This window comes from Bubalus bubalis, chromosome 4 (genome assembly GCF_019923935.1).
Source record: "Bubalus bubalis isolate 160015118507 breed Murrah chromosome 4, NDDB_SH_1, whole genome shotgun sequence".
NCBI classification, from domain to species: Eukaryota; Metazoa; Chordata; class Mammalia; order Artiodactyla; family Bovidae; genus Bubalus; species Bubalus bubalis.
Window position 1 is genome coordinate 23523972 of NC_059160.1, and position 12627 is coordinate 23536598.

At 43.0% G+C, this 12627-nt stretch overlaps 1 protein-coding gene across 1 annotated transcript in view; it reads right to left on the reverse strand.

The window, feature by feature from the left end:
- GRIN2B (glutamate ionotropic receptor NMDA type subunit 2B) overlaps window positions 1-12627 on the reverse strand; it is a 157605-nt gene that overhangs the window by 103331 nt on the left and 41647 nt on the right. The window contains exon 7 of the mRNA XM_044941962.2: window positions 253-413. Within this exon, the coding sequence (XP_044797897.1) occupies window positions 253-413 (161 nt within the window). The remainder of the gene's footprint in view (window positions 1-252; window positions 414-12627) is intronic.

Consider the following 12627-nt stretch of genomic DNA (forward strand, 5'->3'; position numbering starts at 1 on the left):
TTATTTCACTGTTACATTCATGCAAGTAAAATAGAAATTGTTGAAAATAGATATAAGTGAATCATACCAGTAGAATCTCCATACACTGGTCTGAATTATACCATCAATTTAACCTGGAGACCCACAAAGTGCAAATGCAGTCTTCTTTGCTTGAACTTGGTGTGGCACACAAAGACGGTGCATCTTATTACATGGATGTTTAAGAAATGTGAGCAACACAGCAAAGATTCTGAGCTTGGAAGCAGTTCTTACCCTGTTTTCAGGGAGAGCAGTGCATCATCGACACCTCTCTGGTTGAACTTCCCCATGTAGGCATGCATTTCTGCATAGTTATTGCGAATATTCCTCTCTGTGCTGCCGTTGGGCACAGTGCCAAAGCGGAAAGGGGGTGAGAAGTCATTAGGTCTCTGGAACTAAAAAGAGAGTTAAAGAGAGACAGAGAAGATGAATGCTTCAGAAAATGTGGAGAGATATTAAGTTAACATTTGTGGATTTATCATGGAAGGGACCAATGAGAGTTCACCAAACATATTAGCCCTTGCTCAGGAGTAGCAATTGCTATCTGAAAGTGAACTTCAATTCAACTCAATTTAATCCATATTGTTGAGAGCTTTCTAACTGCCCACCCCTGACTTGAATCTGTCACTCTCGTCTGCCCCGTGTATGCACACTGCACAAAACCAGGGATGATGGGAATGAGCTATTAGCTTAACTGCAGTGGGCTGGTTGCCTTTATTTCTGAAAATTGTGTGAAATCTGCTTCCAGGCCCCATATTGGACTATTAAGGCTCTAGGATGTAAGGCAAGCTACATCATACTCCTGAAAATCACTTGTTGGGTAGCAAATATGTTTTGCTAAGAAATTCTCTCTTTACTTTCCTTGATGCTTTAAAAGCCCATATGTATCCTACATGAGTTGTAGGAGAAATTGTAAAAGCAAATGCAATTTTAATTATGTTCCCTCTTGTGTTTAAGAACTGAGAGTGGATTGCCAGGGCATAGCATAATAAAGGAAAATCTCTTGAATTTTCACCCCTATGACATCAGCTTTGTTTCTGGCTATTGCCCTGCAGTGAGCAGTCTGTATATTGCTTCCTGAAAGCACAATTCATGCATTTGTATCTTCATGGCCTCAGAGAGTCTGTTCCCTCAGCATGATCTCACCTTTCTCCCTGGGCCAATTCATGTCCTTCACCTCATTCATGTAACTCAGAGCAATTTTTCAGGACACTTTCTATGAGCTCTTTCTTCCATCGAGTTTACCCAAGAGTGAGTCATCGGTACTTGGTGTTCTTGGTCTAGATCCTTGTATTAATACTACAAATTCATTTACTTTCTAAATAAGCTGGCCAAGTTCTGAGAGCTGGTCTCTGAGGTAGTCAGGAAGCTCTAGATTGAGACAAATATGGATTGAAGACTGGCTCTGAGTGTGTGTTAGTTGCTCAGTTGTGTCCAGCTCTTTGCGATCTCATGGACTGTAGCCTGCCAGCCTTCTTTGTCCATGGGGTTTCCTAGGCAAAAATACTGGAGTGGGTTGCTAGTTTCTTCTCCAGGGGATCCTCCTGACCCAGGGATTGAATCCAGGTCTCCTGCATTGCAGGCAATTCTTTACCATCTGAGCCACCAAGGCAAGTAACAGGAGCTCTCTGTGCATCATTTCCTCATATATAATAAAAAGACAGTAATGTCTACTTTTCAAGATTGTTGTGTGTATTAAATGATACAATGCATTGGAAGTACATGACACAGCATCTTGTACACAGTAAGTGCTCAATAAAGACTTCTTATATCAGTTTAAATTAATATCTACATTCTACATTCTCTAGTAAATTTCATACTCTCCAAGTTTCTCATTCTATTAGGACAGCAATGATCAGCTAGAGTATGACTGGAGTTCACAGTCATATATGCTATGCCCTGGTATAGGAAAGCCAATGTAGATATTTAAAGTCCACTTGGTTTCAATATTAAGTGAAGTGCAATGAAAGTCACTGAGTCGTGTCCAACTCTTTGTGACCCATGGACTGTAGCCTGCCAGGCTCCTCTAACCATGAAATTTTCCAGACAAGAATACTGGAGTGGGTTGCCATTTCTAAGTGAAGGTATCTTAAAAATCTTTGAAGATACCTTTGAAAGTCTAACTTAGGAGTACTCTGAAGTTCTGGAGCTGTCTGGGCTTACAACCATTCTCCTTTATCCTTCTCTTGACCTGAGACACTTACAGCTTCTCAGAATATGGGGATTTCATGGGCCACTAAATATCACAGCACCAGTAACCATAAATGCCATCTTCATTGCTTAGAGTTGGCCGTAGTTAAAAGTAAGGTCAAGCAGTAGATTAGGTAATCTGAGATGCATCAAAAAATCACTACTTTCTGACTTACCACAGTGCTTTTTGCCATTAAGAGTTTTTGTTTAATTATTTTTAAGGGGTTGTGATTTTTAAGAAAATAAAGATACTACAAAAGAGTCAAAGAATTTTAGAGTTGTATGAACCACTCAAGGTTAACTAGTCTAAACCTTTAATTTTACAAATGAAGACAGAGGCCCAAGGAGGACAAGTTATCTGCTCAATATCATACCACGGCAGTGATGGCTAACATTATCAGAAATCAACTGACTTAATTAATAGTACTTCTCATGGTTCCCAGCAGATAACAAGTTTAAAGTAAATATGAATATGCTTTATTGGAAGAGACAGAATGCTATGCATAGAACTGCCAGTTGTAACACTACAGATATTTGAAAGACAGTGTCCCCCAGTCAAAAGTAGAGTATTCATAGATACCATGGCAGGCAGCAATATAACCAAATGTGCTCTCTTTAATCAGTAATTTCCCATTTTGTTAGGACAGTGAGAACTGATGCTTACAACGACCGAGATACCCTAGGGTCTAAAGTATTTTCTGAAACATCAATGAAAGTTGAAATCATGTTCAGTACAATGTTGGCATAAATTTTTACATTCTAGTTTTTTGAAAATCGGTAGTCAATGTAAGATAGATATAAGAATCGTTTTTAAATTAAAAATATTTTTATTGAAGTAGAGTTGATTTACAGTGTTGTGTTAACTTCTGCTCTGCAAAAAGGTGATTCAGTTATATATGCATGCTAAGTCACTTCAGTTGTGTCTGACTGTTTGCAACACTATGGACTGTAGCCCACCAGGCTCCTCTGTCCATGGGATTCTCCAGGCAAGAATACTGGAGTGGGTTGCCATGTCCTAATCCAGGGGTTCACACCGACTCAGGGATCAAACCTATGTCTCATGTCTCCTGCACTGGCAGGCAGGTTCTTTACCACCAGTGCAACTTGGGAAGCCCATTCATTATCTATATAGATATATATACTCATTTTCATTATGGTTTATCACAGGATATTGAATGTAGTACCCTGTGCTATACAGTAGGAACTTATTTTTCTATTATTGTACACATAACAGTTTTCATTTGCTAATCCCAAACACTTAATTCTTCCCTTCCCCACCAAGCCTTTCCCCTTGGGAACCACAAATCTGCTCTCTATATATATGACAATTTTTGATTAACCAAATCAAATGGAATGTGCTATCCAGAAGGCCTCATGTCCTGATAAAGCTAGATTATGGAAATTTTCTGTGCTACTCTTTATTAACTTTGATTTGTAAATTATCTTTAGACTTCTAGATGCTGTTTTATATCTTTGAATACTTAAAAACTAAAGAAATAATGGAGAAACTGGAATATCCAAGATGATTTTGAAAAAGGAGGACAAAGTTGAAGGACTCATACTATCTGACTTTGAGACTTACAAAGCTGTAGCCATCATGACAGTGGGACATTAACACAGAGAGAGTAAAGAGATCATGAGAACAGAGTGCCCTCAACAGATCAACACGTATGGTACAAAATTCAGTAAAGATACAACAGTCTTTAACCAGTGGTATTGGAACTCTATATGTAAAAAAAAGAACTTCATTCCACATCTCACAAGATATATGGAAATTAAGACTAAGTGGATCAATGTACCTAAATACAAGTCCTAAAACTATAAATATGTCCAGGAGAAAATATAAGAGAAAGACTTTGTCACCTTGAGTTAGACAACGATTTCTTAGCTATGACACCATAAGTATAATCCACCATCAAAAGCAAGTAAGTTGGGCTTTGTTAAAATGAAGAACTCTTTGAAAGGCACTGTTAAGATCATGGAAAGACAAGACACCAGCGAGATAAAAATCTCTGAAAACAGTTTAAAACTATTAAAGAACTAAAGGATTATATAACAACACAGCAAGACTCTTATATGGTTACAGCATCTTCTGTAAGAAAACAGTCAGAAATAGCCAACACAAGAAGAATGGGAGGCACAGGCCTATGGAAAGCATTGGTCTTGAAGGCAGACAATTTGGATTTCAATTCCAGTTCTTTAACCAACTGTATGAACATGGGCTAGTTCTTTAACTTCATGGAGCCCCATTTCCTGGAAGTATTGTTTTTAATTACTATTATGATAATACCTAGGATCACTTGACACAGTATCTGGCACATGGCAAATTCTCAAAACTATTAACTGCTTCCACGAGGGTGAAGTTCTCATACCTAAAACTGTCCCATGTTAGATTATGTCCCATAAGATGGAAAACTCCTGTTTCCTAATTTGTTCCTTAAACTTGGCCAGTCTGGGGACCAAATGGGTGAGTGTATCACCCCAGAATCAGCCAGAGTGGAAGAAGTAAGCCAGCCTTTTCTTCTGAAAAATTCTTGTCCCAGATTGGTGAAGTTTAAATAAAACCTATATTTTTAAAACACTGTCACTGGAACTTGAATTTCACTAAAATTAATGGCCATGGAGAACTTTATTTTTAGCAAGGAAGAAGGAAAAGGAAGGATCTTCCAAATACCACCTTGATGTTTCCAATAAATGCCCAATAATAAGACTTACTCCAAGCTGTGAGGTGTTCTGTGGCACTTGTTTTACCCAAACGGCAGTCAGTGCTCCTTGGGGTTTGGGGAAGGAGTAAAACTTAGTACTGTCCAGAACCAGGGGTCTTAAAATCCATGGAACAGGGAGGACTCTGAGAAAATTTTTTTTTAAAAATTAAAGACCCCAATACACCAAGGAGACCAGCATGAATTTTATATAGTTATTCCTTATTAGTCACCTTTGGCTATTACAGAGCTTTCTTGAACTTGGAATGTTTCTCTATATTATAAAAACATGTGCTTAGTTGCTCAGTTGTATCCAACTCTTTGTGATCCTATGAACTATAGCCCGCCAGGCTCTTGGTTCATGGAATTCTCCTGGAAAGAATACTGGAGTGGGTTGCCATTTCCTCCACCAAGGGATCTTCTTGACCCAGGGATCGAACTCGGGTCTCCTGTGTCTCCTGCATTGCAGGTAGATTCTTTACCTGCTGAATCATCAGGGGAGCCCCATAAAAACATAGAGAGGAGAGCAAAAACACAGAAATGAAGAAATTTTGGGGATCAGTCTCACTTCACAGATGAGAAAACTGAGGCTCTGAAGAAACCAAGGAGTTCCAGGCCATGGAGTGAAATAGGAGGACCAGCTTATAGGGCTTGACCCTTGAGCTGAGTCCTCCGACCGCGGCTCAAACACCAGCCGCCAGGTCCTACCTTTGTTCACCGGCAAGGAACTCTATGCATGTGCATGTGGGGCCACCTGGCGAGGGCACCCTTCCCTTCCTGGCATATTAGATGCCAACTCCCTCTCAGGGTTCAACCCAGGGCGTCCAGCCATAACTGTAAGCAGGCTCTCACCCAAGGGCAGAATGTTAAGAGACCTGTAATCTCACTTGATCCTCCTGGAGAGCTGCTCGTAATCAGAATTCAGCCATCTGAGAGGCTCAGATGATCATCTCAGCCCCCACATTAATGACCTCAAAGTGAGTGAGTCTTGGCTATCAGGGAGGGGAAAGGTGTGGAGGCAAGGACAAGGCTCCACCCCAACCCAGAGATGAGGGGGCTTGGGGGCCCTGGAGTGGTACTGGCTAATGCCTTCCATTAGAGAGGCCCTTCTGCAGCCTTCAGAGAGAAAGGGAAAAGGCAAGATGTCAAGGAAGTGGCATCATCAACTCAACAGACATGAGTTTGAGCAAACTCCAGGAGATAGCGAAGGTGAAGGAAGCCTGGTGTGTTGCAGTCCCTGGGGTCGCAAAGAATTGGGCATGACTGAGCGACTGAACAACAACAAGGGAGTGGAGATCTGGTCCATTTTGCTTGTTTATTAAATACATAAACTGATTTTACTATGTATACGGCATTATTAATATGTTCATAGCAGCTACTAATACTCAACACCTATATATGTGCTGAGAATAACTCTCTTAACTCTTTTAATGATAATAGTTTAAATGCCTCCATTTATTTGATAAATATATATTCTGAGCATCTAATAGCATAGAGCCTGTATTTATGAGGATGCAAAGATGAAAACATCAGACTCTTGTTTTCAGGAAGTTTACATACCAGAGGGGGATGTAAACATTCATTCAGTTTTTCATCCCTTTACCTTTTCTTTCTTTCATTATTTCATTCTTATAGACATTCAACATGTATTCACAGTATCTATCACCATATTCTGGGTGCTGGGGATGCAATGTGACAGGAGAGGAAGAACCTGCCTTCAAGGAGTTTATACTGTAAACAAAGGGGACAGATAATAAATCTTTTTATTTATTTTTTAGTGTAGTGGACTGGGGACTGTGCTGGTGGCCCAGTGGTTAAGAATCTGCCTGCCAATGCAGGGGACACAGGTTTGACTCCTGTCTTAGACGATCTCACATGCCCCAGGGCAGCTAGGCCCTTGCTCTGTAACTACTGAAGCTCAGATGCCCTACAGCCAGTGCTCTGCAACAAGAGACACCCCCACAAGGCAAGTAGCACCTGCTCACTGCAACTTGAGAAAGCCTGCATGAAGCAATGTAGACCCAGTACAGCCAAAAATAAAATAAACTATAATGCATAGTTGACCAATACACAGCCACAGATTCTTTTCCAGTCCTTGTATAAGAGATGAGGCCTACACTCTATGAACTTAATTCTGATCTGGGCTTGTGATTTGCTTGACCAACAGAATGTGCAGAAAGAACACTCTGGGACTTCTGAGGCTTGGTCATAAGAAGTCTTGTGGTTTCCACCTGGGCCTCTGTATGAAGTCAACAGCCCCATGGGCTCCATGCCAGAGCTGTGATGTGTAGGCACTTCTGTCTCCAGGCCTGGCTGAACCCAATCTTCCAAACACTCCAGTCGGGGCACCAGGCAACCTTGCCCGCATATCTGACCCACAAGTTGGAGAAATACAATGAAATGGCTCTTGCTTAAGCCACCAAGTTCTAGGGTAGACTGCTGTGCAGCCATAGATCACGAGCCCACAGGTGATCTCAAGTAGTGAAAACCACGTTCTGGGAAGACATTGACGCAGCTTGCACACAAGACACAGGGTGACTGACTGGCAGGAAAACGAGTTTAGCCCAGCTGGCCTGAGAAGGCCTGTCTGAGAAGGTGGCATCTGAACAAAGCCCTGGATGAGAGGAGGAACTCAGCATGTGAAGATCAGGGGAAAGCGCAGCAAGTCCAGGGAACAGCAAACACCAAGGCCAGACAAGGAGACAAGCCTGGTGTGGCTGGTAGGCCAGGAGCCACGTGCGGGGCATCACAGAATCACGTGCCAGTGACAGAGGAGCCCAGAGCAAAGGGCACTGTCCTGAACAGGCCTACAAAGGCTGAAGGCCCAGGGCTAAGAGATGAAGGGAGAGTCTCCTAGCAGGGCAAGAGGAGCTGAAGGGTTTCTAGACAGACAACAGTTGGATTTAGACACAGGGCCCTGAGAGAGGCTGGGAATTTGTCATTCAGTTCAGTTCAGTTCAGTTGCTCAGTCGTGTCCGACTCTTTGTGACCCCATGAATTGCAGCACACCAGGCCTCCCTGTCCATCACTAACTCCTAGAGTTCACTCAAACTCAGGTCCATCGAGTTGGTGATGCCATCCATCCATCTCATCCTCTGTCGTCCCCTTCTTCTCCTGCCCCCAATCCCTCTCAAAGTCTTTTCCAATAAGTCAACTCTTTGAATGAGGTGGCCAAAGTATTGGAGTTTCAGCTTCAACGTCAGTCCTTCCAATGAACACCCAAGACTGATCTCCTTTAGGATGGATTGGTTGGATCTCCTTGCAGTCCAAGGGACTCTCAAGAGTCTTCTCCAACACCACAGTTCAAAAGCATCAATTCTTTGGCTCTCAGCTTTCTTCACAGTCCAACTCTCACATCCATACATGACTACTGGAAAAACCATAGCCTTGACTAGATGGACCTTTGTTGGCAAAGTAATGTCTCTGTTTTGTAATATGTTATCCAGGTTTGTCATAACTTTCCTTCAAAGGAGTAAGCATCTTTTAATTTCATGGCTGCAATCACCATCTGCAGTGATTTTGGAGCCCCCAAAGATAATGTCTGACACTGCTTCCACTGTTTCCCCATCTACTTCCCATGAAGTGATGGGACCACATGCCATGATCTTTGTTTTCTGAATGTTGAGCTTTAAGCCAACCTTTTAACTCTCCTCTTTCACTTTCATCAAGAGGTTCTTTACTTCCTCTTCACTTTCTGCCATAACGGTGGTGTCATCAGCATATCTGAGGTTATTGATATTTCTCCCGGGAATCTTGATCCCAGCTTGTGCTTCTTCCAGCCCAGTGTTTCTCATGATGTACTCTGCATATAAGTTAAATAAGTAGGGTGATAATAGTCAGCCTTGACATACTCCTTTTCCTATTTGGAACCAGTCTGTTGTTCCATGTCCAGTTCTAACTGTTGCTTCCTGACCTGCATATAGGTTTCTCAAGAGGTAGGTCAGGTGGTCTGGTATTTCCATCTCTTTCAGAATTTTCCACAGTTTATTGTGATCCACACAGTCAAAGGCTTTGGTATAGTCAATAAAGCAGAAATAGATGTTTTTCTGGAGCTCTCTTGCCTTTTCCATGATCCAGCGGATGTTGGCAATTTGATGTGTGGTTCCTCTGCCTTTTCTAAAACCAGCTGGAACATCTGGAAGTTCACGGTTCATGTATTGCTGAAGCCTGGCTTGGAGAATTTTGAGCATTAATTTGCTAGTGTGTGAGATGAGTGCAATTGTGTGGTAGTTTGAGCATTCTTTGGCATTGCCTTTCTTTGGGATTGGAATGAAAACTGACCTTTTCCAGTCCTGTGGCCACTGCTGAGTTACCTCTCATTTGTCATTACTGGAGGCTAATAGATATGGCCGTGGTAAACGGAAGGCATTGGGGCTGAAGAGGGAGGCGGTGCCTGGGTCCCAATGGGAGGTGAATTCTGCACAAAGTCCATGCTCTAAGGGAAAAGAAACAGTAGAATCCCTGGAGCCAAACTGCCTGAGTTCGAACTCCAGCTCTGTCTCTTGATAGCTGTGTGACTTGGAGCAACTTACTTAACTTCTCTGTGCCCCAGTTTCCATATTCGTAGAGTGGGGCTAATAATGCTACCTACCTCATTAGGCTTCTTCCCATTCAACAGATTAATCTGGGCAACATGTTGGCATAGTGCCTGGCACAAGTTAAACACACTAGATTAGCTATTATAACTGTCCTCATCATCATTATCAGAAGCAACCAGAGAATTCTGGCTGAGTGTCAACACTGGGTTTTTGTGCTGGAAAGAGCCCTGAGGCATGCACGGATAAAGGAGAGTGACAGGAGCCGAGAAGGAGATGCACTGGGATGAGGGTCTGGGTGCCAGGGAAAACAAGGACAGCAGGAACATTGTAGATAATTCCCTACCACCCAAGACTGTGAAAGATACCACGTGCACAGCTAGATAAAATCAGGACCACAGGGTGTATACCAGTGCCACTAAAACTCCAAAAGAGAAAGTACAAGCAACCTGGCTTCCTGGATGGCTCTTGAAGGAGGCTGGATTTAAGCTGGAGGAGTGGGTTGGGTTTGAAAGGGTGGAGGTGGGGCATGAATGTCCCTTCCCATTAGAAGAACCCTCCACTATATGACACTTGCTCCTTGGAAGTAAGGTTGTGACAAACCTAGACAGTGTAGTAAAAAGCAGAGACACCACTTTGCCGACAAAGATCTGTATAGTTAAAGCTATGGTTTTTCCAGTAGCTATCTATGGATATGAGAGTGGGACCATAAAGAAGGCTGAGTGCTGAAGAATTGATGCTTTTGAATTGTGGTGCTAGACTCTTGGTAGTCCCTTGGATAGCAAGGAGATCAAACCAGTCAATCCTAAAGGAAATCAACCCTGAATATTCACTGGAAGGGCCGATGGTGAAGCAGAAGCTCCACTACTTACTCTGGCCACCTGATGCGAAGAGCCAACTCATTGGGAAAGACCCTGATGTTGGGAAAGATTGAGGGCAGGAGTAGAAAGGGGTGACAGAGGATGAGATGGTTGGATGGCATCACCGACTCGTTGGAGAGAGAGTGAAGGACAGGGAAGCCTGGCATGCTGCAGTTCATGGGGTCGTAAAGCGTCAGACGCAACTGAGCGACTGAACAGCCACTGTAAGACGCTCCTCGTCCAGCTCTGTTCCCACAGTGAGAGAGGAAACAGGTCCTCATGGGGAAGTTTTGAGGCCACGATGCCAGGAAAACAGAAAACACAAACCCTTCTACATGCTGATGGCATCCAAGCTTTTGTGCTGACCACCAGACACAGTCCAATGAGGTTCCTTAGCATTAGATCCTGGGAATGACAGCAGGCAAAGCAAAGGAGGAGGTGGCAGTAAGTCCCTTCAGGGGTAGCTGGGGACCCTGAAAGATGGCTTTTCTCCTTCAGTCAGAGTCCTATCAGCATATGCAAATTAGGACAAACCAGCACTGTGACCTTGCAGAGATGGATATTATAACGTCCTGTTTGCAGAGTCCATCCACGTGAGACACAGAATCTGGGGGCTTTTGTCTGCAAAGCTTGACAATCCCATGCATAAATATTCATCCCAGCACTCCTGCTTTAACATTTGAATCACAAAAAGAATCAATGCCCAGATGCAGCTCAGCTCAGCCGTCTGAGGCACCCAGGAGAAAAGGTGGGAAGGTTTAGGCAGCAAGGGTGGCATTTGGTGATGTGCTAATGAAGAGGAGGTGGCAGAACAGCAGAATTTGGTGGGGAGCACGTTACCTACCCAAGTCCCATCCCATCATCACTGTTATTAGCATCAGTACCCTCTGTTTTCACAGGACTGTTTTATCATTGACTTCCTTTATTTTGACGTACAGTTCTACGAATTTTGTTATTCTAGTTATTCATTCATTTTATCAATATACAGTCTGTGGAGTTGCTAAGAGTCAGACACAACCGAGAGAGTACCACCACCATCACTGTACATAAAATGAGGGCTTCCCAGGTGGCTTAGCCGGTAAAGAATCCGTCTGCAATGTAGGAGACAAGGGTTCGATCCCTGGGTCGGGAAGATCCCCTGAAGAAGGAAATGGCAACCCACTCCAGTATTCTTGCCTGGGAGATCCCACGGATGGAGGAGCCTGGAGGGCCACAGCTCACAGGGTCACAAAGAGTCGGACAGGACTGAAGCGCCTGAACCCGCACGTGTACATAAAATGGACTCTTTTTTGTTATCGATCTATCTTTTAATCCATTATTGATAGTTTGGTTTTGCTTTGGGATCCAATCTGAGAATCTTTTGCTTTTAGTACAAGAATTTGTGCTACTTTTATTTATTCATGGGAAAAAATGTATTTGGCACTCATTTAATCTTCTTAGAGCTGTCCCTCTGTTCTAACAATAAAATTTACCATTTTAAATATTTCTAAATGTATGGGTCTGTGGCATTAAATACATTCATACTGTTGTGCATCATCACCACCATCCATCTCCAGAAATCTTTCATTTTCCTCAACTGAGACGCTGTACCTATTAAACAATAACTCCCCATTCATTCAATGAATTTTAATCACGCATTGAATCTTTTTAAAATTTTATTTATTTTTAGCTGTGCTGGGCCTTTGTTGCTGCTCGGGCTTTTCTCTAGTTGAAGTGAGTGGAGGCTACTCTCTAGTTGCACAATGGGCTTCTCATTGTGGTGGCTTCCCTTGTTGAGGTGTATGAACTCTAGGGTGCTCGGGCTTCAGTAGTTGAGACACAAGGGCTCAGTGGTTGCAGCTCCCAAGCTCTACAGCATAGGCTCAGGAGTTGTGGCATACGGGCTTAGTTGCTCTGAGGCATGTGGAATCTTCCCAGACCAGGGATCAAATCCATGTCTCCTTCACTGTTAGGTGGATCCTTACTACTGAGCCACCAGGGAAGCCCTAACCATGTACAGAATCTTGTAACCAGCAGCAGGACAGGACACAGAACAAGTCCATCACCTCCAAGAACTCCTGTATGTTCTTTGTCTAGAGTTGTTCTCCCTCCACCTTTAACCTCTGGCAAGCACTGCTCTGTCCTCTGTCCCCACAGTTTTGTCTTTTCCAGAACGTCTGTCCTACAAACGAAATCACACAGCATGTAACCTATTGAGATGGGCTTTTCACTTCTCATAACGCCCCTGAGATTCATTCATGCTGCTGCTTGTATCTGAAGGTCATTCCTATTTATTGCTGAGTAGAATTCCACTGTGTGGGTGCATTGGTTTGTTTATCCATT